Source organism: Corvus cornix, chromosome 20, assembly GCF_000738735.6.
Source record: "Corvus cornix cornix isolate S_Up_H32 chromosome 20, ASM73873v5, whole genome shotgun sequence".
Lineage (NCBI taxonomy): Eukaryota > Metazoa > Chordata > Aves > Passeriformes > Corvidae > Corvus > Corvus cornix.
In genome coordinates, this window is record NC_046349.1 from 3,550,046 (window position 1) to 3,576,625 (window position 26,580).

At 43.0% G+C, this 26,580-nt stretch overlaps 1 protein-coding gene across 12 annotated transcripts in view; it reads left to right on the forward strand.

The window, feature by feature from the left end:
• Positions 1-26,580, forward strand: part of PTPRT (protein tyrosine phosphatase receptor type T) — a 430,013-nt gene that overhangs the window by 352,246 nt on the left and 51,187 nt on the right. For 4 of the 12 annotated variants that reach the window (XM_039563312.1, XM_039563314.1, XM_039563313.1 and 1 more), the window contains 6 exons: positions 2,598-2,733; positions 7,831-7,896; positions 15,879-15,926; positions 18,287-18,435; positions 24,358-24,435; positions 24,636-24,671. In XM_039563312.1, the coding sequence (XP_039419246.1) occupies positions 2,598-2,733; positions 7,831-7,896; positions 15,879-15,926; positions 18,287-18,435; positions 24,358-24,435; positions 24,636-24,671 (513 nt within the window). The remainder of the gene's footprint in view (positions 1-2,597; positions 2,734-7,830; positions 7,897-15,878; positions 15,927-18,286; positions 18,436-24,357; positions 24,436-24,635; positions 24,672-26,580) is intronic. The other 8 variants (XM_039563315.1, XM_039563320.1, XM_039563319.1 and 5 more) reach the window with 6 other exon arrangements.

A 26,580-nucleotide genomic window follows, 5' to 3' on the forward strand; every position in this document is an offset into this window, starting at 1 on the left:
TGGTGGTGAGGCAGGTACAAGCAAGCAGAGAAGATTTAGGCATCTGCAAGGAAAATATGCCAGAACATCAGGAAAACAATGGACTTGTGCAGTAATGTTTCATTGCAAGGCTGTGAGAATCCCAGAGCCAGGAATCTGCTGACACTGTCAGATTCTCCATCGCTAGGCACTATTAGCTGAGACAACTTACAAATGGTTGGGCTGGTAGCCTAAAGGAATTGTTGGCCTTTGCCAAGAGAGATAGAGTTGCCCAGAAGATTGGAGTGGATCTGTCACTGCAGTGTGGAGGTGTCAGGATGGATAATGAGCCTTTCTTCTCCTCCTGGAACTGCAGGAGCCTGCAGTGGGCTGGGAAATATCAGCTAAAAGCACTCTGACCACACATTGCCTGGAGTAACGAGCAACAGCCTGGTAAAATCAAACCGATCTGGTGGATTAGAAGATGGAGTTGACAGCACATTCTTACTTCTTTTTACACTGCTCACACTTTGTGGGGGTATTCAGATGGTACAAAAATGAGGGGCATCTGACTGTGCTGTTTATAGTAGAAAACCATTCTCCAACACCTATTATTTGGGGTCACAGGAGTAACTGCAGCTCAGCTGAAGGATAATTTGGAGTACTTCTGACTTGCACTGCAAATGAATAAGAGTTTTAGCCATTTTCAGGGAGAAATTGTACCTTTCTCATTGCCTTTGTTGTGTGACAGCCTGGGGATTGCCTGTCTGATGGTGTATAGCTCACCTCTTGGACACGTTCACTGCAGGATTGTGGGAGAGGTTGTCAAATAAAGATGGAAATATGCAACTGATACGTTATTTTATTTTCATGCTCAGGAGTCCCATTAATGCATTTCAGATGTGAGCACAGAAGTTATCAGTGAACTCTTAACTGAATGGGTAATTTGGTGAATGCAGCAGAATAGTACAGTTGTCAGGGGCAAAAGCTGAAAATTATATGTGTGAGTCCAAAAGCCAGCCCTTTTTGCTTGGTAAATATTGTGTTTTGCTCTGGCTAAACTAGATTAACAGCTTAGCTGTAGGAGACTGAAATCATGCTTTAATCACTGCATCATCTCTTAAAGCATGTGCAGTTTAATGTGTGGCAAAGAGGCAAAACAATAGCACGGTGATGGTAACACTGCTGCCTCGCCAACACATGGACTTGATTGAATATTATCTCCCTGAGCAAGTGACTTCATGAACAGACGTGATTCAGATTTCCTGAAGGTCAGCAGCACAGAGCTGTTAAAAGAGCAAACCATTATGGTCTTCTGATGTCAGCCCTCTGTGTTCACCTTTGATTCCCTTTCCCTACCATGTTTAAGCTGTAGAGGAGGACGTGGCTGGCTCCAGCAGCAAAGGTGAAGCCCAGGATAAGAGTGGGTCTCATGTGATGTGAATTTGTTTAACTCGGTGAACTGCAGTGGTGATATTTTTAGGAGTAGTTAAGTGTAACAGGAATGTAATGAAGATAGGCTTATTTAGTCTTTAGAGTAGCCACGACTCAAATCTTGTGGGGCTTTCTAAATCAAGCTCAGTGGCTTAAGCTATATCTGGAAAAATTCTGTGCAGCAAGTGGTGAAGTCAGCAGAGCTAAGATCTGTAATGAGCACTATTGAAATGGTCTCAGCAACAGGGGAGAGGGCAGCTTTCTCCAAGGTGCTTATTTAGTGCAGGAAGAAAAAAGCAGAAATGCTGTGCAAATAATGTTCCTAAATATGTTTTATTTTCAGGTGTGTGGATTTCACTTGTTAAAAAAACCAACAAAAAAACAACAAAACCAAATAATTTCAAATAGAAATTATGCTTTCTTGTTTGGGCTGAAGAAGTCATGGCGGGAGTACATTAGGTGATGCGTGAGGGTGCTCAGGCACTGGAGTGGGTTGTCCAGAGAAGCTGTGGCTGCCCCATCCCTGGAAGTGTCCAAGGCCAGGCTGGATGGAGATCCAAGGTTCAGCCTGGCCTAGTGGAAGGTGTCCCTTCCCATGGCAGGGGGTTGGAATGAGATGGGCTTTAAGGTCCCTTCTAGCTCAAATCATTCCATGATTCTGTGTGGAGGGTGCTCTGTATGTTGGATTCATGCTTGTTACAGGTATAATTGTAATGGGATGTTTAAAAAAGCCAGGCCTCCAATACACTGAGAAACACAAATGTGAGCTGATTTTAGAGGGGAAAAAATTTTCGGCCAGAGGTATTATTATTATTATTATTACATGTTACTGTGCTCACTATTCCGATGAGCAAGGACTGCAAGTCCATTTAAACTATTTGAGATTAAAATTAGAACTGTTGTTCTCCTGTTTCTGGGTGCATGCTGAGTGCTTCAGAAGAGCAAATGCCCCGTTACAGTATAACTTAGTAAAATATTATAGTCATTTACACTACACTGGGATTTTACACCCTATTACTGCTCTGAATTATCGGTCATTAGCCCTCATTAAAGGCAGATTTGGTTAGATGGACAATTGTCTATTGCAATTTGATTGCAAATATGTTGTTAGGCTTTCAAATGAATATTTAAAGTGGATCATTGCACAGTTTCCCTACAAATTCTTTCTTTTTTATCTTGTCCTTCCTCTCCCTCCATCTTTTAAGGAGCTTCCACCCAGAATTCCAATGCAGTGGAACCAGAAAAGCAAGTTGACAGCACGGTGAAAATGGCTGGAGTTATAGCTGGTCTCCTGATGTTTGTGATTATCCTCTTGGGAGCAATGCTTACCATCAAGAGAAGGTAAGTTTCTGCTTTGCTTCCATCTTGAGCCTCCTGGCTTCTTCCAAAAGAAGAATAAATAAAGATAAAATGTTCTTTATTTGTGACAGAGGGCAGTAGTTAATGCCTGGTTACATAACACAGACACTAAGGGTTGTAGGCCCAGAAGAAATGCCAGTTCTGGGAGATCCAGCAGCAAAAGAATGGTTTTTACTGCAAAGAGATAGTGATAATTAATTGATAGTTAATGTGAAGGGATAAGTCACGAGGTAGCATGGTGAAGTGCAAAGGGACAAAAGGAGCACCTCTCCTAACAGGAAAGGCTGAGAGAGTGGGCATTGTTCAGTCTGGGGAAGAGAAGCTTTGGAGTGACCCAGTTGTGGCCTTGCAGTACTTGAAGGGAGCCTACAAGAAAGATGGAGAGAGACAATTTACAAGGGCCTGGAGTGCCAGGACAGGGGGGAATGGCTTCAAGCTGCCAGAGAGGAGGTTTATATCAGATATTAGGAAGAAATTCTTCCCTGTGAGAGAGCTGAGGCCTTGGCACAGATTGCCTAGAGAATCTGTGGCTGCCTCATCCCAGCCATTTTCCAACACTTGGTTCTTCTGATGTCACGACTGCTACAACGTAAGTTATCTCACAGATAGCACAGACAAACCCCCAAGCAAAATTACTCGTAATGCAGAACGAGTTCCAGAGGTTGGAGACTGAGGATCCATTTGCTCTGTGTGGAAGTTCCCAATCTCCTGCTGAGCTGAGCTCGCCCCTGAGACAGTGCACAGGACCTTCAGCTGAACTTGCTTTCAGTTCAGCAAAAACTGAACTGGTCCCTGAAGCAGCAATGTTTGGTGAATTTGGATGTGATGTCCCACGGGCAGAACTTTGCTCTATCTGGTTTTGCCATAGGCTCTGGAAACCTGGGCAATTTTCTTCAAAGTTAACATTAGAAAGGAAGTGAGTGGGACTATTAGAAATCTAAATTCTCCCTTTTTTTCCCTAGAGCTGGAAAATTACAGTTTCCCTTGTGTTGTTTCCACAGCCCCTCCCAGGGCAGACAAGCAAAATCCCTGCAGTCTGTATCTCTCTTTGTTTGCTGCAATTTGCAAGGATACCTGCCAGAAGAAACAGTGAAATAAGGAATAAACTGGCTCATTGACTTTAAAATCTTTTCCCATTTAGAAGCTATGAGTGCAAGAGGAGCTTTGGGAGGCTGTAGCACACCTCCAGCACCTCCAGAGCTGCTGATCACATCAGTTCTGGGCTCCCTTGGATGGGAACCACCAGCCACATCCAAGTGAGGCTTAGAGCTACATATGGACAAGTGTTCCCTGAAGATGAACTTCAGCCTGTCAGGCTCATTTCCTTTGTAAACTAGTGCGGGTTGGGACCAGCTTTTATAAAAGGAGAAGCTGGTTTGGACCACAAATTGATTGAAACTTCTGGAGGAGCGGAGCTGAAAGCTTGAGCTCTTCTGAGACAGCAGTTTAACAACAAAGTTCTCTTTCCATTTTGCAAACAGAAGTGTTCAGAGCTTAAGCTCTTGCATTCCATGTCTGCATTAGCCTCACTCTTTAAAAGAGCTCCCTTCCCAGTGCACCAAGGCCTTGGTGTACAGTGTAGCCTTGCAAGGCAACAATTCAGTAAAATAATTTTATGAGTTTAACTTGAGACATTTTCTTCAAATGGAGCCGGAAAATATCCCAGTGACATTTGTCCATTGTCCAGGGCATCACAGCTCACTGGGAGCAGGCACTGTGGTGGATTTCCCAGATGAAGCATTTTGTTAATCAGCGCAGAGAGCAAAGGGAGGAGAGGGATTAGAAGAGAAGGAAGACATTGGTTTGAGATGAGCATTGGGATCGTCAGGAGCCTCTTTTTGTTCCTGTGAGAGTCACCAAGCAGGCTGCTTGGAACCTTTCAAACACAGGGCATGAGCAAGTGGTGCCCAGTCGCTCACAGTTTCAGCAGAACAAATTGCAAAAATTCCAGGAACTCAAAAATTTCTGTGGGCTGATAAAGTTTTAGAGGGTTTAGTGAGATACATGAAGCTAAATTAAGCTTCATTATTTTCCACAGTATAAATACAGTGGAAAACTTGGATTTGACTTTATGTTTGTTGTCTGAAAGTTTTAGTTGAAACTTGAAGTTGTCTAAAGTCTGCTTAAGTTTCCATATGTGTATATCTACGTCAAATTGTGTGTGCATATAAATTTCTGTTTTAAATATGAGTGTATTACAGTATTTAAAATCAAAGCCATTAACAAAGTTTGTTTTCTTGGTTTTGGGAACCCACTAACTCCATGAGTTAAGTCATGGTATCATCATTACGTGTATATGACATAAAAATTGCTGCCACATAATGGAGGGAAACTTTATACAAGGACAGGTAGTGACAGGACAAGGGGGGGATGGCTTCAAACTGAAAGAGATTAAATTTAGATTAGATAATAGGAAGAAATCCTTCCCTGTGAGGGTGGGGAGGCCCTGGCACAGGGTGTCCAGAGAAGCTGTGGCTGCCCCTGGATCCCTGGCAGTGCCCAAGGCCCAGTTGGACAGGGCTTGGAGCACCCTGGGCTAGTGGAAGGTGTCCCTGCCCATGGCAGGGGGGATTGGAATGATCTTTTAGGTCCATTCCAACACGAGCCACTCTGTGATTCTATGATAATTTAGCCCGTTAATTTAGAGGTGGTTATCAGTGCCCACATGAGTGTATGTGCCCACAAAAGGCAGAACCACATTCTTTCATTAATAGATTCATATCTTGAAATATCTCATTTTTATTGTATGAAAATGTTTTTAATTCTCTAAGGAGCTTTTTTTTTTCCTTAATATTAGTTAAAGACATTTGTGTAATAGAGAATACAGAATCATTTAGTAAAAACAAAATGAAGCAAGAAAAATAAGATATTTTTTCAGGAGAAAATACGCTTTGACTTTGCCACTCCCGAGAGGATTTGATTTTGGCCAGTTCTGATTTCATCTGAGCAATTTTAATTCTGGTGTAATCATGACTTGTATTTCCCTGGAGTGAAGAATGTGACACCTCTCAGGCTGGTGTGTTTGAGCAGACAAAGCCTCCACTGACCCCTTTAAATATAAGACTGAATAAATAGGATCGGACAGCCTGTCATGGGTGCACCGTAAATAAGTTCTTTAAACTGCTGTCGGTAGCAAAAAAGGAGATTTGGGGCTATGTAGGGTCTAGGATTATTTCCTCCTATGAAAATTCAGCTCCTTATTCTGGATTAGGATTTAGGTTTTTACCTTAAACTAATTAAATAAAACCCCAAAGTCTCTTGGGCAGAACATACTATAGGATAGATATTAGGAATAGGATAGAATTAGGAAAAAGGGATATTTGCACATTTAGTGACCCATGTCCCTCGTGTGTCCCTGTTTCAGGTGGGAGACAGGCAGGGGTTTGGGTTGTGTTGTACATTCTAGGACCAGGTCATCTTTTTACTGAACCATAACTCAGACCAGTTTTCACAGTAAGCTTTGAAATATTCTGTAGTAAGTCCTTATTTCAGGCTGCGTGTTTTTGGAGAATTTGAGCCAAAATGGACTGTCCAATTCCAGAACATCATCCTCCTTTTGTTTGTCTTCCTTTATTCTCTGTCCTTATGGAGCAAACCTTTCTGAGCTTTCCTCTGCAGCCTGGAGGGATGTGCAGCTTTTTAAAGAGGGCCAAGAGTCTGGTGGGATACCAGATGTGTGCAGCCCAGGCAGGAGAGCAGCAAGGTGCTCAAGGGAACAGCTGCAGTCAACAGTGCTGTGTGAACCCTGGCCCTGGCCTCTGAGAGCTTCGTTTAGTTTTGGGGATTTCAGGGGTTCAGCTGTGTGGGCTCTCACTTTCTGCATCTTGGTCATGTTTCCCTTTGTTTAGAGGCTCAATGGAACTTGGATTTTCACAGGGAAGCTCAGTGGCAAACACTGCACCTTAGCTGGTGCATTGCTCGGGCCTGTAGCACTTCTGCTTTCAGGAGATAATAGCATTTAGTTAAAATGCACCCAGGTGTATCTTGGAATCAGTGCTATTCAAATAACTCGGCATACATCAGGAATCTGGCCGAAATATCAGGTTTAGAGCAAAGGCCATCAAAGAACACCATCAAACTTCAGTTTAATCCTCATGAGCTGTTCTTTACCCTGTGTGTGCACAGCAGAGAGGGTGACTGTGCACAGAGTGACTGCACTGAACCTGGTTTCCACATGTGCTTATGGAAGTTGTGTTCAGAGCAACCATAAAACTGAACACTTGAAAGCTGCATTTGTATTTCTGAGTGATTCCTAATCTTCCTAGTGCCTTCAAGGATGGGATTTTAAAGCTATGCAACAGGTTGATGTTTGGGTTTCACTGTTTTTCCCTGTCTTGACCGCTGCTGCTGCTTTTGTGGCTCCTTGTGGCTGGTGGTAAATCTCTCATACCCTGGGATAGGTCTGTTGTGAACCAGTCTTTTCAGAGAAGCCCCTTTCCAGTTATAAAAGGGGAAACGTCACCTCTTAAGCTACAACTGATTGCCAAGGCTCAGTTTGTGGTGCTGCTCAAAATGTTGTGAAATGAATTGTTGAGAAACTGTGGTAGAAAGTGCTTAATCACAGTGATGCAGAAAGCTACTGCATGCCCCCAGTGCTCAGCTATAAATATGGAGTGATGCTTGAATTGTTAATGAACTATTTGCATTTTAGAGTTTGATGAAGCTTGATTTATCATTAGACAATTTGCTCATTGTCTAAATATTCCAAAATTGTGGCGTTCTTACATTGTCACTTCCCTATTTATTGTTATTTATATTAATAGCTCTGACATCTTTCTTTCCATTTCAAAAATATCAAAGCACTTGAGAGGCAAAATTAAGTCTCATTGCCCATGTTACTGACATGAAAAAGTGAGGGAATTAAAGGTGAGGGGATTTATTCATGGTGGCAGAAGTGAAAACACAACCTTCAGTCTCCAGTTCAGTATCTGTTTATTCCTCACCGGTGTACAGCTCCTGAAAGAAGCATAGGCAAATAGTAGCTCAGTACAGAAAACAGCACAAATACTTTGTATATTGAAAAAGGATCCTGGAGTTCATATAAATCTAATTATGTGCTTTTCTCTTTTTCTCCTTTTGGATATTTTGTTCATCTGACCGGCCATCAATATTTAGAAGAAATGCATATTCCTACTCCTATTACTTGTAAGTACTTGGCTGGGGATGAGGTTTTTAGAGCATGTTCACCCTGTGGTAATTTTATGCTTTGTTGTATTCTTTTCTAATTTTTTTTTTCTTTTTTACCATTCCATTTATCCTTGTCTTTCCAGATGCTTGTGTTTTATTTTCTCAGTTGCATGCTGTTGTTTTCCCTGTTTTACCACTGCACCTGTAGCTGTGCCTGCAAACACATGAATGTCCACAGATATGTCAGTTATGGTTTATGGTTCTTCAAATTGGATATTTCTCTCTAGATTGGATATCAGAAAAAATTTCTTCACCAAAAGGGCTGTCCAGCACCAGAATGTGTGGCTCAGGGAAGTGCTGGAATCACCAGTGAGGCATTAAAAAGCTGTGTAGATGTGGCACTTGGGGACGGGGGTTAGAGATGGACATGGCAGTGCTGGGGGAACAGTTGGACTTGATGATCTTAGAAAGCTTTTCCAACATAAACGATTCCATGATTCTGTAAATGGTAATAGACAAATACAGAGTGTCCCCAGTGCATCTTTTTAATTGTCCATCACTCATAGCCAGACATCAGGAAATTCACACCTGAAAGTCATCATGGGGAATTTCTCAGCCATGGATGTAAGCTTTCTAAAAATTTTAAGGTTTCTGACAACGGGGAGTTGACATTACCCCAGCAAACATCCCTGGAGCTGCCAGGTTCTGAGTGTTGGTTTAGATCCTTGGATGATGAAGTGGTTCAGATATTCAGATCTAAATCACCTGTCCAGTCCTAATGACAATGCTGCATAATTAAGGCAGTTGTTAAGGCACATGAAAATGCTTCACACATCGGTACTTCCAGAGCCATCTGTTGCCTAAAGACTGAGGGGCTGGAAAGCAATCAGGGCCAAGCTGTTTGTGCCATGATGATAGTTGTCTGAGGATCCGGAGGAGGAGAGGGCTGGATCAATGACGTGAGGAAAAAGTCCTGGAGAAGTGAGTTGGATGCCTGCGCTGCCATCAGAGGGCTGGGAGGGGTGCAGAAGGCAGCTGTTGCTGCTGACAGGAACAGCTCTGCCCTCGCCAGCTTTCAGAAGCATCCAGAGCCCTATCACTGACATCAACCTTTTCCCAGAACCTGCCAGGCTTGTCAGGGCTCTGAAACCAAAGGGCCACACCAGCCCTGACAGCCCCTCCTGGTCTGCTGCTCCAGGAGCTGCCTCCTTTGCCCCTTCCTGCGGTTCCTCTTTGTCTCATCTTGGCACTTTGTTCTGGGAGGTGTTCAGCAGCTCAGCAAAATGAGTGGGTTAATGTGCTGCCATTTCAAGGGAAGCTGATTTCCTTTCCGTATTAGTTGCTTTATGTCCAAAGAACGGGGCAAAGGAGGATCCCTGCATGCCACTGCCTGCAGGGATCAGTTAACTTGAAAATGTTCAGTGAAGAAAAGGAAAAAAACTATGTGCAAGGATCTGGAATACTGGTTAAATGCATTGTAATACATCAAGGCAGAAGGATACTGCTGAAGATGGCTTCTTTGAACATCAAAAAATAGCTCAACATCACAGAAATGTCCTATTCTCATAGTATTATGTTTGCATTTTTAGACAGGTAGTTGCAATTTTTCCTTCCGGGTAATGGAACTAAACTGTTGCAATTATTTATCTTTTAAAATAAAGACTTTTTTTTTAATCTAGAACAATTACCTATCTAGATGATTTTCCTAGATATCTACTTTTACAGACTTAGTGTTTTGTAAAAATAGTATTGGAATTATATTTTTAAACCATTTTTTTTATTTAAAAGTGTGCAGCATTTCAGAAGACAACATATTTTCAGACCTGTATTTTGTTCCAAGTGCAAAGCATAAATTTTAGTGGACTGTTGAAAGATTCTGTGGTAATTGCTTCTTCATGACCTGTCAGAAAACTATTGAAAGAGGAACCTTTCCCACTTCCCAAGCATGTGAGGAGCCTTAGGACACCATCATGAGTCTTGGCTTTGCCCGGGGATGTAATTGTAAATGCAGAGTAACTCTGTTTGCTCTAGACGTCACACTGGTCCACCAAGAACTGAATGTGACTTCAAGTAGTCAGATTAAACAGGAGGTTAACTAACTGTAAAGTAGGTGATGGTTTTAACCCAAAGGTGCTAGGAGCTAGTTGAATTTATTATTGGAACCTTTCCTCTTCTGCACATCTCTCATGTTTTACTGTTTGGTTTCCTTACAACCAGTAGCACCATTGCCTGAGAAATTCAGTGCCAGGTTTTCCTTTATAATTCTGTCTTTTTCCAGTAGGCAGTATGTGGTCAGCATGTTCCCTGCTGTATTTTATTTTGAGATCTGTGTGTTTAAAGAGATGAATCAACTTCCAAGCCCTCTGTGACCCATTTTACAGCTGCACAGCATTGCTTGAAGCAGTCAGCTGAGGATTGCTCTGCCAGAGCAAGCACAGGGGTCCTTAAGGGGTCTATTTGCTGTGGGTCAGTTTGCTAGACCCTTTTTCCTCAAGGAGCAGTGCAGTGAGTCAGGAAAAATGAAGAGAGAACCCTCTGGAGGTCACCCAAGCCTGGGGTTGCAATGAGCTTCAGCAGAGGCAGAAGGAAGGGCTTTAATAAGGTTTAATGAGGCAGATGTCCACCATGCAGCACATCACACCAGGGAAAAGCCAGAGGTGCCATCAGGCAAACTGAGTGTTCAGAGGAGCAGGTGGAGATTTGAGCTCAGCTTGCAGAAATCACAGAGCTTTTCTTCCCCAGTACCACACCCAAAATATTCTGCGAAGAGCTCCTTCTCAGCTCTGTGCTGATGGTGTCCCAGGGACAGCTCCGCAAGCTGGACCATCGTGGTAGTGGAGGCAACACATCAACAGTGACCTCACAACAAACACTTCCTTCACCAGGCTCTGCATTTTGGTTCACACGGACATTGGGTCTGTTCCCTGAGCTGGGAAAACCAAGCTCAGCTGTTTTTTCCCTTGAACAACAATCAAGGTAAAAGGGATGTTCCAGCAGTGAGGCAAGAAAGCAGGAGAGTCCATGAAGGAGCACACAATGAAGTTCTACTCAGTTTCATGTTTCAAGTTTCACATTAAATAGAGCATTTCATTAGAATTGCAGATGAAGATCTGAAATTGCTAAGGACTGTGCAATTCTTAGCCAAACTTGATTCAAATTGCTCTGGACTCCTATGAGCAGAGAGGTTGGATTTAAGTTTATTTGAAATGTTGTGGAAATAACAGCAGCAATATGGTTATATACAGATTTTTAAAATAGAATTGGTTTCCATGCTGTGACCTTGCATGAATGATTTAGTCCTGAAGCAAAATTCAGTTGAATGAGTTACCACTATTGAAAAGCAGGTTCCCAAATAGATCTGCTGGCAGATCTTTAAATGTGACCATATGGACTGTATCACTTCATGTTTGGTTTCAGTTTCTGGACTTCAAAGCTGTGTTTCTTAGAGCAATTCATGTCTGCTTTCAGATAATTCCTCCCAACTCTCTGTCGTCTTCTATACAGGCATTTCTTCTTGCTAAGGACCAAAATCTCCAACCCTAACTCTTCCAAACAGTTCTGAATGATAGTTCTATTAAAGTCACAGAGACTTATGTCAGGAGTACCTGGTCTTTACAGAGACAGGCCATAGCACTGTGGTAATCTCTAGACTGCAGTTCTGCCCTCAGCCAGTCTTGTGTTCTGCTGCAATCCAGGACTGGAAAATTGGATTCTGTGAGATGGCTGAGTACCTGCAGCTCTGACTGGTGAAACCAGTCAAAAATACTCACTTATAGAAGCAGCTCTTTCAGCTATTTTGGGCATACATAGTTATAGGTAAATAGTACGGGATTCTTGTATAGCAACACGTCATAGAAAACTTCCTACAACGTATAGGAAGGGATGAAAAAGGCCATAAAAATCTTTAATATGCTTTTAGGGGAGATGCAACCCAGGAGGCCTCAATTCCTAACTGGTAACTCATCATGCAGGGTCAACATCATATTGTGTACTTAAGTTCACCCATCAGCAAAGGCTAATTGTTTATGAGCTGAGATCCTGTGTGGAGAAAGAGATGGAATTAGGAGTCCTGTCCTGGCGCACTCCATGCATCCCTGTGCCCAGGATGGTGCCTGAACCTTTTCAAGGAGTTACTCTGTATTTACACCAACACAAATGGTGTCTGAGGTTGGGAAAGAATTGCTGCTGTCTCTCTGCGCTTAAGTTTAATGGGCAGTGTAAGATACCAGCTCAGCCAGGTCTGGAAGATGCTGGTTTTACTCCCAGCTGAAGCTGTAAAAGACAGCAATTCATCCACTTTCCAGGAGGGTTTGTATTTAGTGACAGAAACCTCTTTTGCAACAGTATTTTCAACTGCAGCAATCCATATCATGATTTTATTATTTGCTCACCAGGAAAAGAAATGGAAATGTTTTCTGTGTGTGGGTTGTTTGTTTTGGTTTGTTTCTTTCTCCTGGGCTGGGTAATGGCTGCAGAATGAAATTTAATCAAGAGCAATATGAGACCAGGGAAGAATTTCTGGAAATACAGAGATTCGTGTACGTGTTACAAGCACTCAGTTTAATGTTATTTATGAGAAAAGGGCACTCAATGGCCAAGATGTTGTTTTTCTTTTCCCCTGCACTGGCCAGAGCTCCAGGGACATGATTGCAATGTAGGAAGCCCCTTCAACTCCCACTGGAATTTCACACCAATTTTAATTGTTGGGTGGTATCATCTGGGAGTTTCTCTCCATGGGAGAGATTGTCAGAGGTTATTAAGCTAAATTTATATTTATATTTTTTGAAATAACAGAGTTTGTGCTGAATTTCTTTCCACCATCTGTGGGACATTCAAAAAGAAAAACTTCCCTTTATTTTATTTATAAGCATACCTCTGTATAAACACATTCACACTTAAATATCTCCATATATTTCCATGGATGCTGGGATCTGCCTGCACAGGTCAGCTTGCTAAATCAGGATTTTAAGAAGAAACATTCTCATTAGGTGATTTTCTCATTAGATGATGGAAAAACAGAATCGTTAATCAGTGGCTATGCCCGTCTAATGAAAGCAAATTAAAAAAAATAATATATCAAAATGCAGAAGTAAGATGAGCTGTTATTTAGAACATGTCTGTGTGGTGATTGCAAGCCTAAACTTTGCAGAGGGCAGGGTTTGTAGCTCTCTGTACCAGCAGAGACTTATACTGGATGGCTCCTACATGCACCTGGCTTGTCTAAACTTTCTCTGGTTGTAAATAAAATTAAAAAATAAATCCTCCACAAATAGTGATTCATTTGATCAAGTGAAGCTTAGATCATATTCTCAAGAGCCTGTGCTTGTATATCCACAGTGCAAAACACTCAGGGCATCTTTTGACTTAAACCTACTTTACTTCACTTTCTCCTGTCCTGTGATGTTTGCTCTGTGGTATTGGCACTTGTTCTTTACTACACCTTTACTACACCTTTACTGCACCTTTACTTCCTCTCCTCCTGCCACAACCTGCACCGAGTTTGGCTTCATCAGGGCAGGCGTTGAAAGCACAGTTAAAGCTGTCAGAGCACGGGCTGTAGGTGGGGATTTGCCCTTGCAGTGGCTCTAGGAAAGCTGCCCGGGTGCTTAGGCCAGAATTGCTTCCCAGCCCTGCTCAGGCTGCTGGCAGTTCCAGAGGGGCAGGTGAGGAAGCACAGATTCAAACTGGACCACGGGAGCAGATCCACCCAGTGTCAGTGTGACAGACACTGCACTGCTCTGAGCTCTCCTTCCTCTGGCTCTGTTCACACCCCTCTAGTGACCAGGATTTCCCAGCCTGCCTGCCCCACTGGCTTCAGAGACTCCTTCATAAAACTCTCCCCCAGTTTGAAATGAACTGCCTTTCCTAGAGCCTCCCATTCCCCAGCCCCTGCAGGCAGAGAGAACAGCTCCCCTGTGGTGTCTTTTCATGTCTGAAGACCCATCAGCCCTATTTGATTTCCTTTTCTCTAGATTAAAGATCCACATTTCCTTTGGCCTTTGCTTGTAGATCATGTTTGCCAGCATCACCTTTCATGTCCTCCTTTGTGTGTCTGATTTGAAGAGCAGTGTTGCAGCAGAGCCCTCTCCAATCCTCAGTCAGAGCAACAGGATCACCCAGATTATAGTGCTGTGCTCTTATTTTTCAACCAGCATGAAACCATTCCTCCAAATTGGATTTGTCGTCTGCTACAGGTTTAGGGCGTGGAGATCCTTTCCAATAGATCTGCTGTCTGACCCATGCTCCCTGGTATTTGCATGGCTCATCACTGCCTGCCTTAATTTGGAGCAGATTCCATCATAAATTACATGTGTACTCCTAGGAGTTTGCCATGCACAATTCTCTAAAAGGAATTTTATTTTTTTGGCTTTCTCAAATTGCTTATTGAAAATGAGGGCAATGTGCAATTCGTGTCTGTAGAAGGAAATTTCACGTTTAACTTACATGATCTATACCTAATGTCTAAATTACCTGTGCATGCAAATCTACACCACAGTGTACATAATCCATCCTGGCGAAACATCTAAAATTAAATCTGTCAATATGCACGCACAGGAGTTCTCGAGGAGTGGCAGTTACAGATTTAATGTTCATGCATGTAAAATTGATAGAAAAAGTTAGAGAAGAGTTTGAAGCTGTTTATAAAAAAAATAATCCCTGACAGTTATCCAAACCTCCACGAAACAGGAATCTGATCCTGCAGATACTTCTAACAGAAAATATTGCTGGAGCCTCCTGATTAATGCTTGTGGCAGTAAATGGTTTGTGCTTGATACCAAGTTTGCATTCCTTGACTGTTTAAGTGGAACTCCCACAATTTTATAATATTTTTTAATATAGTGCTTCAGATTTTATGTCTAGTCTCTGACAGGAGTGGAAGTTTCAAAAATAACCGAATCAAATCTCCATCATTTTTTCCCCCCAGATTCACACTTAGTTGTGTTCACTGCCTATAGCTTTTCTCCTTGCTTTAGTGGGGCCAGCATCAACTGCCTGATTATACAGCTGGTTTCACTTTTTCACTCAACTTTGAGCATCTTTCTGTCTCATCCCTCCTCTGTGTGTGTGATGCTTGCAGACATCATCTCTTCATTTCAAAACCCTCTCACACTGAAAAGGGTGACCCAGTAAACTCCATCCATGGACTCCTGCTTTCTTCTTGGCACACTTCCCTTACCCTTGAATGTAAACCAGCATTGAGATATCTTCTTCACATCCTGACATTCTGTGTTCATTATATCAGGCTCTTCTTCCCAATAGTTGCCTGGTCCTTTATTTCCTCCCCTTTTCAGCTGGATAATGCATGAGTGGGGAAGTGTGTGCTCCGTGCGGGGTGTCAGCTGTGCTGGGGACACGCTGGGCACACGGCTGGCCTGTGATTGACACTAATGCTCCCACAGCAGCTTTGTGGGGCATTGCAGTGGCTCTGTGCAGGGCAGGCTGGGCAGTGGGGACAGCGGGAGCTGTGTCACCAGCATGGCTTGTCAATGATTCACAGAGATCTCTTGGAGTGCCCTATTTTTGGAAACAGCATTTCTAGATAAACGCTTTTCCAATTCCAAAAGGCATTTTGATGTGCTGGGAAATAAACCTCTACCTAGCTGTGGGTTTTAAGTCACATCCCTAACATTGTGGAAAGTGCTAGTCATTTGATTTTATAATCTTTTCTATGAATTATAATGATGGTAAGGACCAAATAGGCTTAGTCCTGTGCTGCCACTCTCTCCAGATACAGAACAGCAGCAGAAAAGGCACGTTTAGAAACCGAGAGCCCCTTGATGTGTCTGGCAAGCTTAGCTCTGAAATCCTCAAAAGAGATCTGTCTTCCTTTGCCCTCTAATTTAGATGAAGAATTTCTACATTCTTGGAACAGAGAGGGAGAAAGGTGGAAACTGATAAGACACGGTTGAAAGAAAATTGTAGCGTTTTCAGATGCAGGCCTGGGTTGTGTGTGCGAGGTAGATTGAGAACTTTAAACTCATATCACCTTTTCTTTTTAGGCATTCAAGCCAGTGTTTTAGGGGCCTCTCTGTCTTCTACAGGACCAGGTAGAACTCCTTTGCATAGGGCTGTTGTAAGCAGGCCTTTGGGGACTAAGGGGCTTGGGTTTGGGGTCATTTTTTTCCTGCCTAGGACATGCAGAAATGTTGTTGCTCATTCGCTCAAAGACAAAACAAGTTTACCAATTCCAGCTCTTTGTAGCCTGTTGGCGTTTCTGAAAAGATACCAGGCAATGGGGACTTACAGATAATTACTGCCACAAATAATTTAATTTGCATTGAATGAGGAAGTCGCCCCTTTTGACTCACCATTTTCAACCATCAGGAGTGGTCGTCTGTAGTGGCTCACCCCAGCAGTCCAGAGTGCTTGTTATTAAGGACTTCTGCATTTTGGATTAGTGTTTCCCACTGAGTGATTTTAATTTCTGTTGCCAAAGAATTCACACAGGCATGCACAATTAGCAAATCATCAGGATTAAAAGAACCACATGGCAGGGTTAACACACTTCAAGACTATTGTACTTATCTCAGGTACCACAGCACAAAAAAATAGGGGCTCCCATGTCCGCAGCTCATGGTTCCTAAATCTGGCTGTGCCAACGCTGCTGAACACTGGAAGCAAAGCTTTTAACATCATTAACTGCCAGCTTTTTGTTTCATCCCTCAAGGACTGCTCCCCTCTTTGCATCTTCATCTGCACAAGTGGGTACACCGTGGGGGTTTTGGGAGATCTGAGTAAGCCCCCTGTGATGATGGACCCAATTTGAACAGCTCTGGGCTTGGATTGGAACCACTGATTTACAAATGGCTGAACCCCCAACTGGCTGAGCGGATGAAACAGATGTGTTTGTTCAAAAGTTTGCAACAAACATCCGAGTTTTCTCCATAAATTTGTGCTCTCCTGATCTGGATTATCTTTCTTTAAAATAGGCTTTTCCCACAGACATAGACAAAGGATTTAGCTCTCTTTGACCCTTCTTTGCAAACAAGTATAAGTGGCCATGCTGCCCAACTCCTGGAGGCTGGAGCTCAGCTGTATGCTTGCACTTGCCTGTAAATGCCACTCTGAAATGTTCTGTGCATAAATGGAGCCTGTTAGGTTATGTTGCAAGGAGCACCTTTTTTTTTTTTAGAATCTAATTAAGTTGAAAAGATGGGTAGTACTTACCACAAGCATGTTGTTTTAGAGAAGGAAAACCTCTTTGCAAAATGATTTAGTTGTTAGGATTTTTTTTCTTCTTTGAGTTGGAGAAAAGAAAGAAAACTAAAGCTCCTTCTTACAGTAAGCTGGTTTTCTCCCTTTTATTTTGTTTTATTTTCTTATCTAGGGAAGTCGTGTAAGCAAAGTTCTTTGCTGGTGCGAGGGATTTGTGTGATATTTTTTCAAGGTGTGGATTGTAGAATGTCACACATTCATTTTTAAAGGGTTTTGCTCTCTGATACGAATGAAGCACAGGGCAGTCAAATGTCAGTGGAAGCTTAGCAGCTCACTTTTCCTGCTTCTCTCCATTTTATTATTCCCTGTGTTTGCAAAAGAGGAGCCTCTTACGTTCTCAGCTTTGTTAGTGTTTTCAGAGCAGGCAGCCTTGCTGCTTTTGACAAAGTTTTTGCTGTCTCCTCAAAACAAGAAAAGACCCATTTTCCCAGAACAGGGGCATATTTGGACCTTGCTAAAACAACTTCAACCTTTAAACTGCCCCACCCTTCACTGCCGGGGGATCTCCAGAGCAGTTCGAGCATGTATCAGGAATCAGGAGGCTGCTGCCCTCACTGCTCTGCTTGGGGACAGGACAGAACTCTGCTCCAGCTCTCAGGTGGCACAGAGCCAGGTCTCACACTCCCCTGGAGCTCTCAAAGAGCATCCCATGGGGTGGATGCAGATGCCCTGGTACCTTGGAGTGAGCGGTGCTCCCATCCCGAGCCCTCTGCTCCTCCTGGAGCGCGCAGCACCCACTCCAGGGGCTGTACCCATTGCACCCTGTCCAAGGCACCCACTCCAGGAGCTGTACCCATTGTACCCTGTCCAAGGCACCTGCTCCAGGGGCTGCACCCATTGCACCCTGTCCAAGGCACCCGCTCCAGGGGCTGTACCCATTGTACCCTGTCCAAGGCACCCGCTCCAGGGGCTGCACCCATTGTGCCCTGTCCAAGGCTGAGGAAGCACTCCCACTGCTGGGGTGATGCAGGTTTGTGCCAGATGAGTGACTGGGAGGGAGAGCTCCAGGCTGGTATCACGATACTTTTGGCGCTCCACAAGTTACATTAAAAAGCCATGGGGTTTCCTGGTTTGTCACGTGCCCTGCATGTCTGACCAAGTGGGGTAATTTTGTCAAAATATTTTGCCATTGCTTTGCTTTTAATGAGGGCAAACTGACCTTGCTTTCTCCCCTCTCCAAACCACCCCAAAGGAAGCTAGCCAAGAAGCAGAAGGAGACCCAGACCAGCACGCAGAGGGAGATGGGTCCCGTGGCTACTTCTGACAAGACCTCCACCAAACTCAGTGCTGTTCACAATGAAGAAGCTTTTTCTTCCAGCTGCCAAGATGTTAATGGATTCAGTAAGTTTAACTTGCTTGCAATGGATATGACCCCCTTGGAGAGCTCTAGGTTCTTAAAAGGACCTATTCCTTTGGGCACAATGTTGAGGAGTTAGGAATGGCAGTGATAGAGATCGTTGCAAAAGCTCCATAGAAATCTGGAATGTCTCTGGCACTGCCCCTGGTTTATCTGTCAGACAGGTGGAGAGCATTCCTCTGGGTCCAAATCTACTGAGAATAATTTATAAAGCCTGTTCTAATAACTGCATCAGAATAAGAGGCACATTTATTTGTTGTTTCGAAGTAACTTTTCCTTTGTGAGTAGAAGAGTCAAATCACTTAGCTGGTTGTAGGATGAAATAACATTTTCTGTATGAAATTGTTATGAAAGAAGGTCTCCTGGTCCCCTGGCTAGAGAACTGGAATGGAAAGACAGCATTTCTTCCTTTGTCTGTGTCCTCGGTTTATTCTTCACACGGGTTCAGTGAAACTGATCTTAGTTAACATTTGTAAACCACTCAGACCTCTGTAGCTAAAAGAGTTTTGTGGGTAAAGCAGCACAAAGTCCTACTTTAGCCTCACTAGATCCAGGTTGAGTGCATGGTGGATTGCATGGCGGATTTGTAAACTTTTTTCGTATTAAATAAATTTAAACTTAGACACTATGGGCATGTCACTCCTTCTTTTGACACTCAGCCTGTTAGCTTGGACAAGGGACAGCTCTGAAACTCAAGTGTGTCCTAAAACTCTTTATTAAGCATCTTTAGCAAAGGGGTTTTTCCCCCCGATTACTAAAATGGAAATGCTCATGGTACAAAATGTGGTTTATCATTGAAACCTCCCCTTGTAATCTCAAATTGAGCGGGACAGGTTGAGTGAATTCTTCCTTTCCCTCTCTCTGCAGGTCATGTCAAATTCCATCTGCATGTGCTGCTACTGCCACTTTGTGTAACACACCTGTGAGATGGATAAATAGGTGTTTGGGACAGCCAAGGCTGGCAGGGAACACTTTTCTCTGATATTAAATTTACTTCAGTCAAGATCTAATTTTCTCAGGTGCTGAGTAGCTCTATCTCCTAAGGAGGCAGCAGGAGTTCTGTGGGGTTCATAGCTCTGAAAGCCAGGACAGCAGCAGACAGTGTTGTATCAGCCATCCCCGAAACAGCACAGGCAGCTTGGCTGGAATATGTAGGGAAAAGCAAGTATTTAACACTTCCCTCAGAATCTGGATTTCTAAAAGTTTGGGGATTCTTTCTCCAACCAGAAAATTAGAAAAGAGACAAGCTTGAAATGTGACCTCATTTTTCCCCCCCCATGGTATTTTGACAGACTAATTAAAACAGTTGAGTCATTTTCTTGAAATAGCAGCTACAGAAAATATGAGGTATCAAATTTTGTAAAGAAACATCACTCCGGATTTTCAATTTTTTTAGATCAGTTAGACTGACTTCTCTGCAGATTTTATCGCTGCCTCCCCCTATAACCTGAGTCAGTCATGGGAGAATTCTTAAAACTCTTTATATCTATGAGAAATAATTATCAATAAACCTTCACGATTTCTCCAAATTTTTTACTGCCAAGTCCAGGATGCTGAGGTGTTGGAGGTAAGTTCTGTGCAGTAGTGTGCACATGCTGATACAGGAATTTTCTAGGTAAAAAATTTCTTAAAATAAATAAATAAATAAATAGCTTTAATAAAGTTGAATACTTCTGGGTTCTGTACAGGCCTACTTTGGAGTAACATAATAGGATTATTGCTTAACCCTCCTGCTAACTAACAGAGTTTTACAGGGTTTATCCACCAGAGCTGTTGAAATCAACTGTCTTAAGCAGCAGTCAGATTCCTTCTTAAATTGTTTTTTGCCTGCCAACAGTACATAGCATTTACAGCATCTGATGATGGGCAGTCCCCCTCTCCATCCTGCCCCTCAGCTGTGGGAGCCTGAGCTGGCTGTAGCAGGGACATGGAAATGCCCCTCTCCTTTTGGAAGAAGAGCCCCCCCAAGAGAAGCAAAGTGTTTCCAATGCCAGGATCACTTTGCCAGCTCACAAAACAATCAAACAGAGCAGCACAACTTGCTAAGTAGGACCCCTCCGTTTTTGGATGTCTTGTAAGCAAGGTCACCTGCTGAATACAGTGTCCTTGCAGGGCTTGTGTCCTTGCCTCCAGTTTATGTTTTCTGTCACTATAATTCTGATAACTTTTCAGACAGAACAAATTCAATGAGTCCCTATAGAAGCTTTTCTTTTCCCATGCTCTCTCCAGCTGGCCACTGGTCTGCTTCTGGGTGAGCCCTGTCCACCCTCCTGCTGTTGCTTACCCCATCCCCCTGCCCTGTCACCACACAGGACTATTTTTTAAAATCAGGCAGATTTAAAAATCCCACTCTCAAGGGTGTTGCCTGATGCTCTGCTCCATGAGGGAGATAAAAAATGAACAGCTGCCTTCCTGCTTATCAGGCCCTTGTTTTCTGTTGGGGCATCAAGACCTCAGGTCTTGCTGAAAAGTGGAAGAGAATTGGGCATTTATCTTTTCTGGCCCAAAGCAAAGCCTCTCATCCCTCTTTCCATGCTGCAGTGTTAGTTGTTATTCTAGCAGGATTCTCACTGATACATACAGGTGTTGAAATGAAAGAGATTTTTTGGACTTGGCCTCTGTCTTTGACACTCTGCAGAATCAGAGAAGGTGTTCGCTGAAACATGGATTGGTCCATGGCTGTTCCAGCTTGTCTGCTTTTACTCAGGGATTATGAACAACCACAGTTAGTTGTTCATTTTCTCAAATATCTCGGGGGTTTTTTTTAAATAAAAGTATATCCTAACTCCATTAATGGCAGATGATGGCCCTGGCAGTGGCTGAGCAGTTCCCTGGTATGCAGGAGAGTTGGGAGGCAGCACAGTCACATGTAGATATTGGCTCAGGGCAAGGTTCTTATGAAATAAGATGGGAAATGGGAGACAAAGCAGACCTAATTTTGCCCCCCAGTGCCTGCCCTGAGCAGAAAGGTGTGCAGGGGGTTGTTGCCATGCAGAAATCATGTGCAGTTTGGCAGTGATGGGGGAAGCAGCAGTGGATCAGCTCAGCAGTGATGCACTGACCATGTGCTCTGCACAAAGGAACTGCTCTTCCTTCTGGCTTTGCAGTGCTCAAATGCTATGGACCAGCCTTGTCCAGGAGAGTTCCCTGTCCCCAGCAGAGCCATCCTGACATCCTTGCAGGGGTTCTGACAGAAACTATTTGATTCTGAGGTTTTAACCCCTTAAAATGCAGCCAGTTTTGCAGGAGACTGATTTATTGAGGTGTGCTTTACCCTTGTGACATCTCCATTTGGGGGGAGACAGCTCTCCAGACACCCTTGAGGAGGGACACTGATCCAGATGAAGGAGTGGCTTTAATGTTACAGGTACAGAGAGCATTTTGGAAGTGGGGGACGGAATTTTGCAGTAGTAACCACAACTATAAATTACCAAGTCAGTGGGATTTTACTTACGAGAAGAAGATGATGAGAGGGAGGTGTAGGCAAGTGGCACGCAGGGTTTAAAGGATCCATTTGTACCAAGCAACATCAAAATTCACACCTTTCCATAATCCCCTATGTTTTTGTGATCAGTGAGATGCAAAGGTCTTCACAAAAGACAAATACGGCAAGACATAGTTCTTATTCCTACCCCACAGATAATTTTCACTCATAACTAGGTTACCTGCTAAATGCAGTCTAAGGACTTGTAGGGTCATGGATATGAGATGTTTTCTCCAGTAAAAAAATTCTTAAAATAATTTTAAAATAGAAGACAAACCCACATTTTATCAAAAGCTTAAAAGGAAAATATACTAAAGTCCCTTTTACTGGCTTTCATGGGATTTTTGTGGGGTTGGCTAGTTTAGGAAATATTATAAAAATTAAAGAACAGTTTTCAGAATAGGAAGGAGCCTTCACCACTCTGCATGACTGGAGGGATCCGTGTGGCCTCACGTGCCACTCCAGGGAGCACAAAGAGAATTTTTAATGAAGTCTTAATCTCTACCCTGATGTGAAATCCTCCCTGGACGTGTTTCCTTTGATTACAGACCCAAGCGCTGCTGGTTAGAAAGCAGCACTGTGTACACATCTCATTATACAGCCTGACTGATTTCGGGAATAACTTCTCCAAAGTTTTAAGAAACTTCTCTTTTGTGTTTGTGGGTTTTGGGATTTTGGTTTCTTTTTTGTTTTAGTTTAGTTTTTTTGGTTTGGTTTTCATTTGTTTTGGTTTTGGGTTGGGTTTTTGCTTGGATTTGGTTTTGGTTTTGTTTGTTTGGGTTTGGTTTGGGTATTTTCCCTCCTTTTTAATCTGAATCTAGAAGTCATCTCCCTGTGTCACAAACACAGCTCATTTCATAAACCTCAGCTGGTAACATTTTTAACCAAACTCACTGACATGAGATGTTTGGAGTAATTCATCCTCAGCAGCTCTGGAAAGGCAGTATGGCCCTATGAGTTCTTTTATACTCCCAAATTCCAGAAAACTGAGTCCTGCTCCAAGCCCTGAGTATTGACTTGCCCTGTGACACTGGGCAAACCAATTGCTCTGTTTAGATCTTATTTTATGTACCTGCAAAAGTGGCCATGTCCTAAGTGTGGTGAGAGAAGGGTCTGATTTAGGCTGACAAACAGCAGAAAAGTGTAAGAGACCCCAAAGCAGAGGAAATTTATGTCTTAAGGCACCTGGGGCAGAGCTCCAGCTGACCAAACTGTGAGGAATTTGATTGTTTTAATGTGTTTCCAAGTCATGTAGGTCTGAAAATATGGTGGGAGAATGCAGAACAAGAGGGAGTTCATGAACTAGATGATTATAAACTGCTCGGGAGGTAATTCTGACTTTATGAAACTCCCTAGACCAGTCACTTCTTTGGGTTTCCCCACAGAGTAACTTGAAATTTTTAAGCTGTGTTTGCTCCATAGATATGAAAAATTGCTTCTGAAATTACTTGGATGTACACTGAGTTTTATCTGCTTCTGTTGGGCTATGGAATAGTTTTCCTGTGTTATCTGTTGTCATCTTTCTGATGTACTGAGATTTGTATTAGCTTGTTTCCCAGCATTCTGAGGAGGAGATAAATAAATGCCTGTAACTCTGAGAGTGAATGCAGAGTGATAACAAAAGAATATGCCTTCAAAAATGATGGATTACCGTAAGCATGTACATGTTTGCTATTGTAGGTATAAACCAGCCTCATAAATTTACTATCAAGACAAGAATCTACCATGAAGATGTTGAGCCCTTCCTCCTTTCAAAAAAAGATTTGATTAATAGGGAAATACTTGATTTGATTAATATGGAAATTTCTGGATTCTTGTCCAGAGAAAGCTAATGCCATAATGGGAGAAGGCAAGGATGCTTGTCCTGCTGAAAGAACCCAGCTCACAGGGGAAGGGATTATAGGATTTGCTATGAACAGTCCTGGGTTGAAGAACAAGTCCCTTGTAATCTTGTGATGTTTTAACCAAAAAATTGCTATCCCACCTGTGTATTTTTGTGGTACATGGCGTTTGAGTAGGTTTATTTTACTGTCAAAATACTGATTCTCTGTAGTTTGTATTTTGGGGGTCATTTTTGAGGAATTTTCTCTTAGAGACAAAACCCTAAGTTTGCTCCTTCGGTTAAAAAAAGAACATTTAGAATATAGACCTATGAATGTAGCTCTGTGTGTATCCTGTTTAGGAACACATTGATTTACAGTAACTATAATCCTATATTTGGGGTCTAGAGTGCTTATATTAAAGAAAATCCATCATGATGACAATGTAATAAATGTAATATGCATGTTGAAATGAAAAATATAATTCATTTTGATAAGCCTTATATATCCCATATTACTGTGTTCTTTGAGGAACATTCTCCCTGTTCTTTCTCTCTCTTAATATATGTCTAAAGTCTTTTCCTTATGTCTTTCCTACCTAGCATCACCCTCTCCTTGTTCATTTTCTGTCCAAAGCAAAACCCTTCAGAGCAAATCTATGTTGAATTCCTACTACTCAGGTACTAGTGCCAGACTTTTCTTTCATTCCTAAATTTTCTTTGCTTTTGTACGTTACCCAAAATGACCTATAGACTGAGGCTTCTGAGTGTGAGGCACAGCTAACCTTGTTTTCATTCTCTGTAACTTTTCTTTTCCTGTTGATCCCCTGTTGATTTCCATTGATCCGTGTCGTGTGGGTGAACGGAATTCCATCTCAAAGTATCATCAGACACCGTCCCATCGACCACGCTGTTAGGTAAGAGGACAGGTATGGTGTACTGGGCTGAACTGGAGAGCAGACACACGCTCAGTGTCGTGAAAATAACCTGGAGAGAGCACTGTGGAGTGTTTGGCTTCCAGAATCAGAATTAATCCTGTGGTCATGTGTTAATCAGGAAACTTTTGTTTCACTCATGTTTTGTTATTGCTATTAATTGCTTTCAAAGGAAAGGAAAATTCAGAAATTAAGGTTAATCCTTCTTTCAAGTATTTGCTGTCTGGTTTTGTGACTGAGATTTGGGGTTCTGGGCCACACTCCCACACGCTGCCTTGCCTCAGGCTTGGTTCTGACTCCTGCAGGTGGTTGTGCCTGTGCAGCTGACATAGAACCACAGAATAGTTTGGGTTGGAAGGGATCTTTAAAGACTCTCTAGGCCAATCCCTTGCCATGGGCAGGGACACTTTCCTATAGACCAGATTGCTCAGAGCCCCATCCAACCTGACCTGGAACGTTCCTAGGGATGGGGCATCTTGCACCTCTCTGGGCAACCTGTGTCAGCACCTCACCACCCTTTTTATATAAAGTTTCTTCTTTGTATTTAGGCTGAATTGCCCTCTTTTCATTTAAAACCAACCCCCCTGTGCTGTGTGTGAGGCTCAGCTGTACCTTGTGCCTCAAGGGTTGCAAATATAAGGGAGGATTTGCATGTCTGCAGCAGGTGGGAACCTACAGTTTTGGATAAAGTTGCATGTTTAAAGGTTATTTGGAGAAATTCCTGGCTGGGGTTTGGGAAGTTGCTCCACCTGAGAGTTAAATGCTAAATCTTTCAGGCAGCCAGGTATGGATTTGAGAGGATAACAAATAGGCAGGTCCTGGGAGGCAGAAGCTGTTCTGTGGCTGTATTAGAGATTAGAAAGAAGTTCTCCCCTGTGAGGGTGGGCAGGCCCTGGATCCCTGGAAGTGTCCAAGGCCAGGTTGGAAGGGGCTTGGAGCAGCCTGGGACAGTGGAAGGTGTCCCTGCCCATGGCAGGGGACTGGAACAAGATGGTCTTTAAGTTCCCTTCCCACCCAAACCGTTCTGATTCTGTGCTTTATGAATTCCTCTGCTATGAAGCAGAAGGATGATGGGTGGCTGATCAGAATCTAGCCAGCGGGATTTGTCATTTTGGATTATCTACAGTAAATGTTCCCTCCAGACACAGTAATCTACCATGACTGCTCTAAACATCACTCAGAACATGTGGAAGGGCTGCAGTTAGACCAGGAACAAGTGACAACTGGTGGCTGTTGCTTGGTTTACAGCCTGGCACAGAGGCTTGGAGGGGCTGCCCACAACACACACATCCATCCTGCTGCCTGTCAAAATGCTGATGGTAAGGAATGAGGCCTCTGAATGGGGTGGGGAAGGAAAGGACTCCATTTCCCAGAAGGTTTGGCCTCATTTCCCAGAGGGTCAGTGTTGTCAATAGAAAAACCTAAGTGCAGGTTTATCTTTTGGCTGTACTTTAGAAATAAGGCCCTGACCTGCAGGTTGATGGAAGATGTCAGACACTCCCAGTCTGGTATTTGGCATCTGGGAAAACCTGGCCATCCTTTGGGGGAGCTGCTTTCTCCCTTCTGCCCTGATGGAATTAAGGAATTAACTGCACACTTGGTACTCTGAAGCTCAAGGAGTAATGCACAGGTTCTCTCTGTGCTTCTCATGTCAAAACAAAAGCCCCCAAAACTTCTAAAACTCCGAATTTTGCAGAGGAAAAAGGAGGAAATAGGAATCTAACCAGCCTTGTTCTTATGTATTCAAAACTGTTTCAAATTTCTACTATGCACTATATCTGAGTAAGGATTGATATCCCTGTTTTACACATGGGAAGTGAAGTTTAGAGCGCTTTTAAGACATGAATTACACAGACTGGTACCACCCCATTTCCACCTGAATTTAACTGCC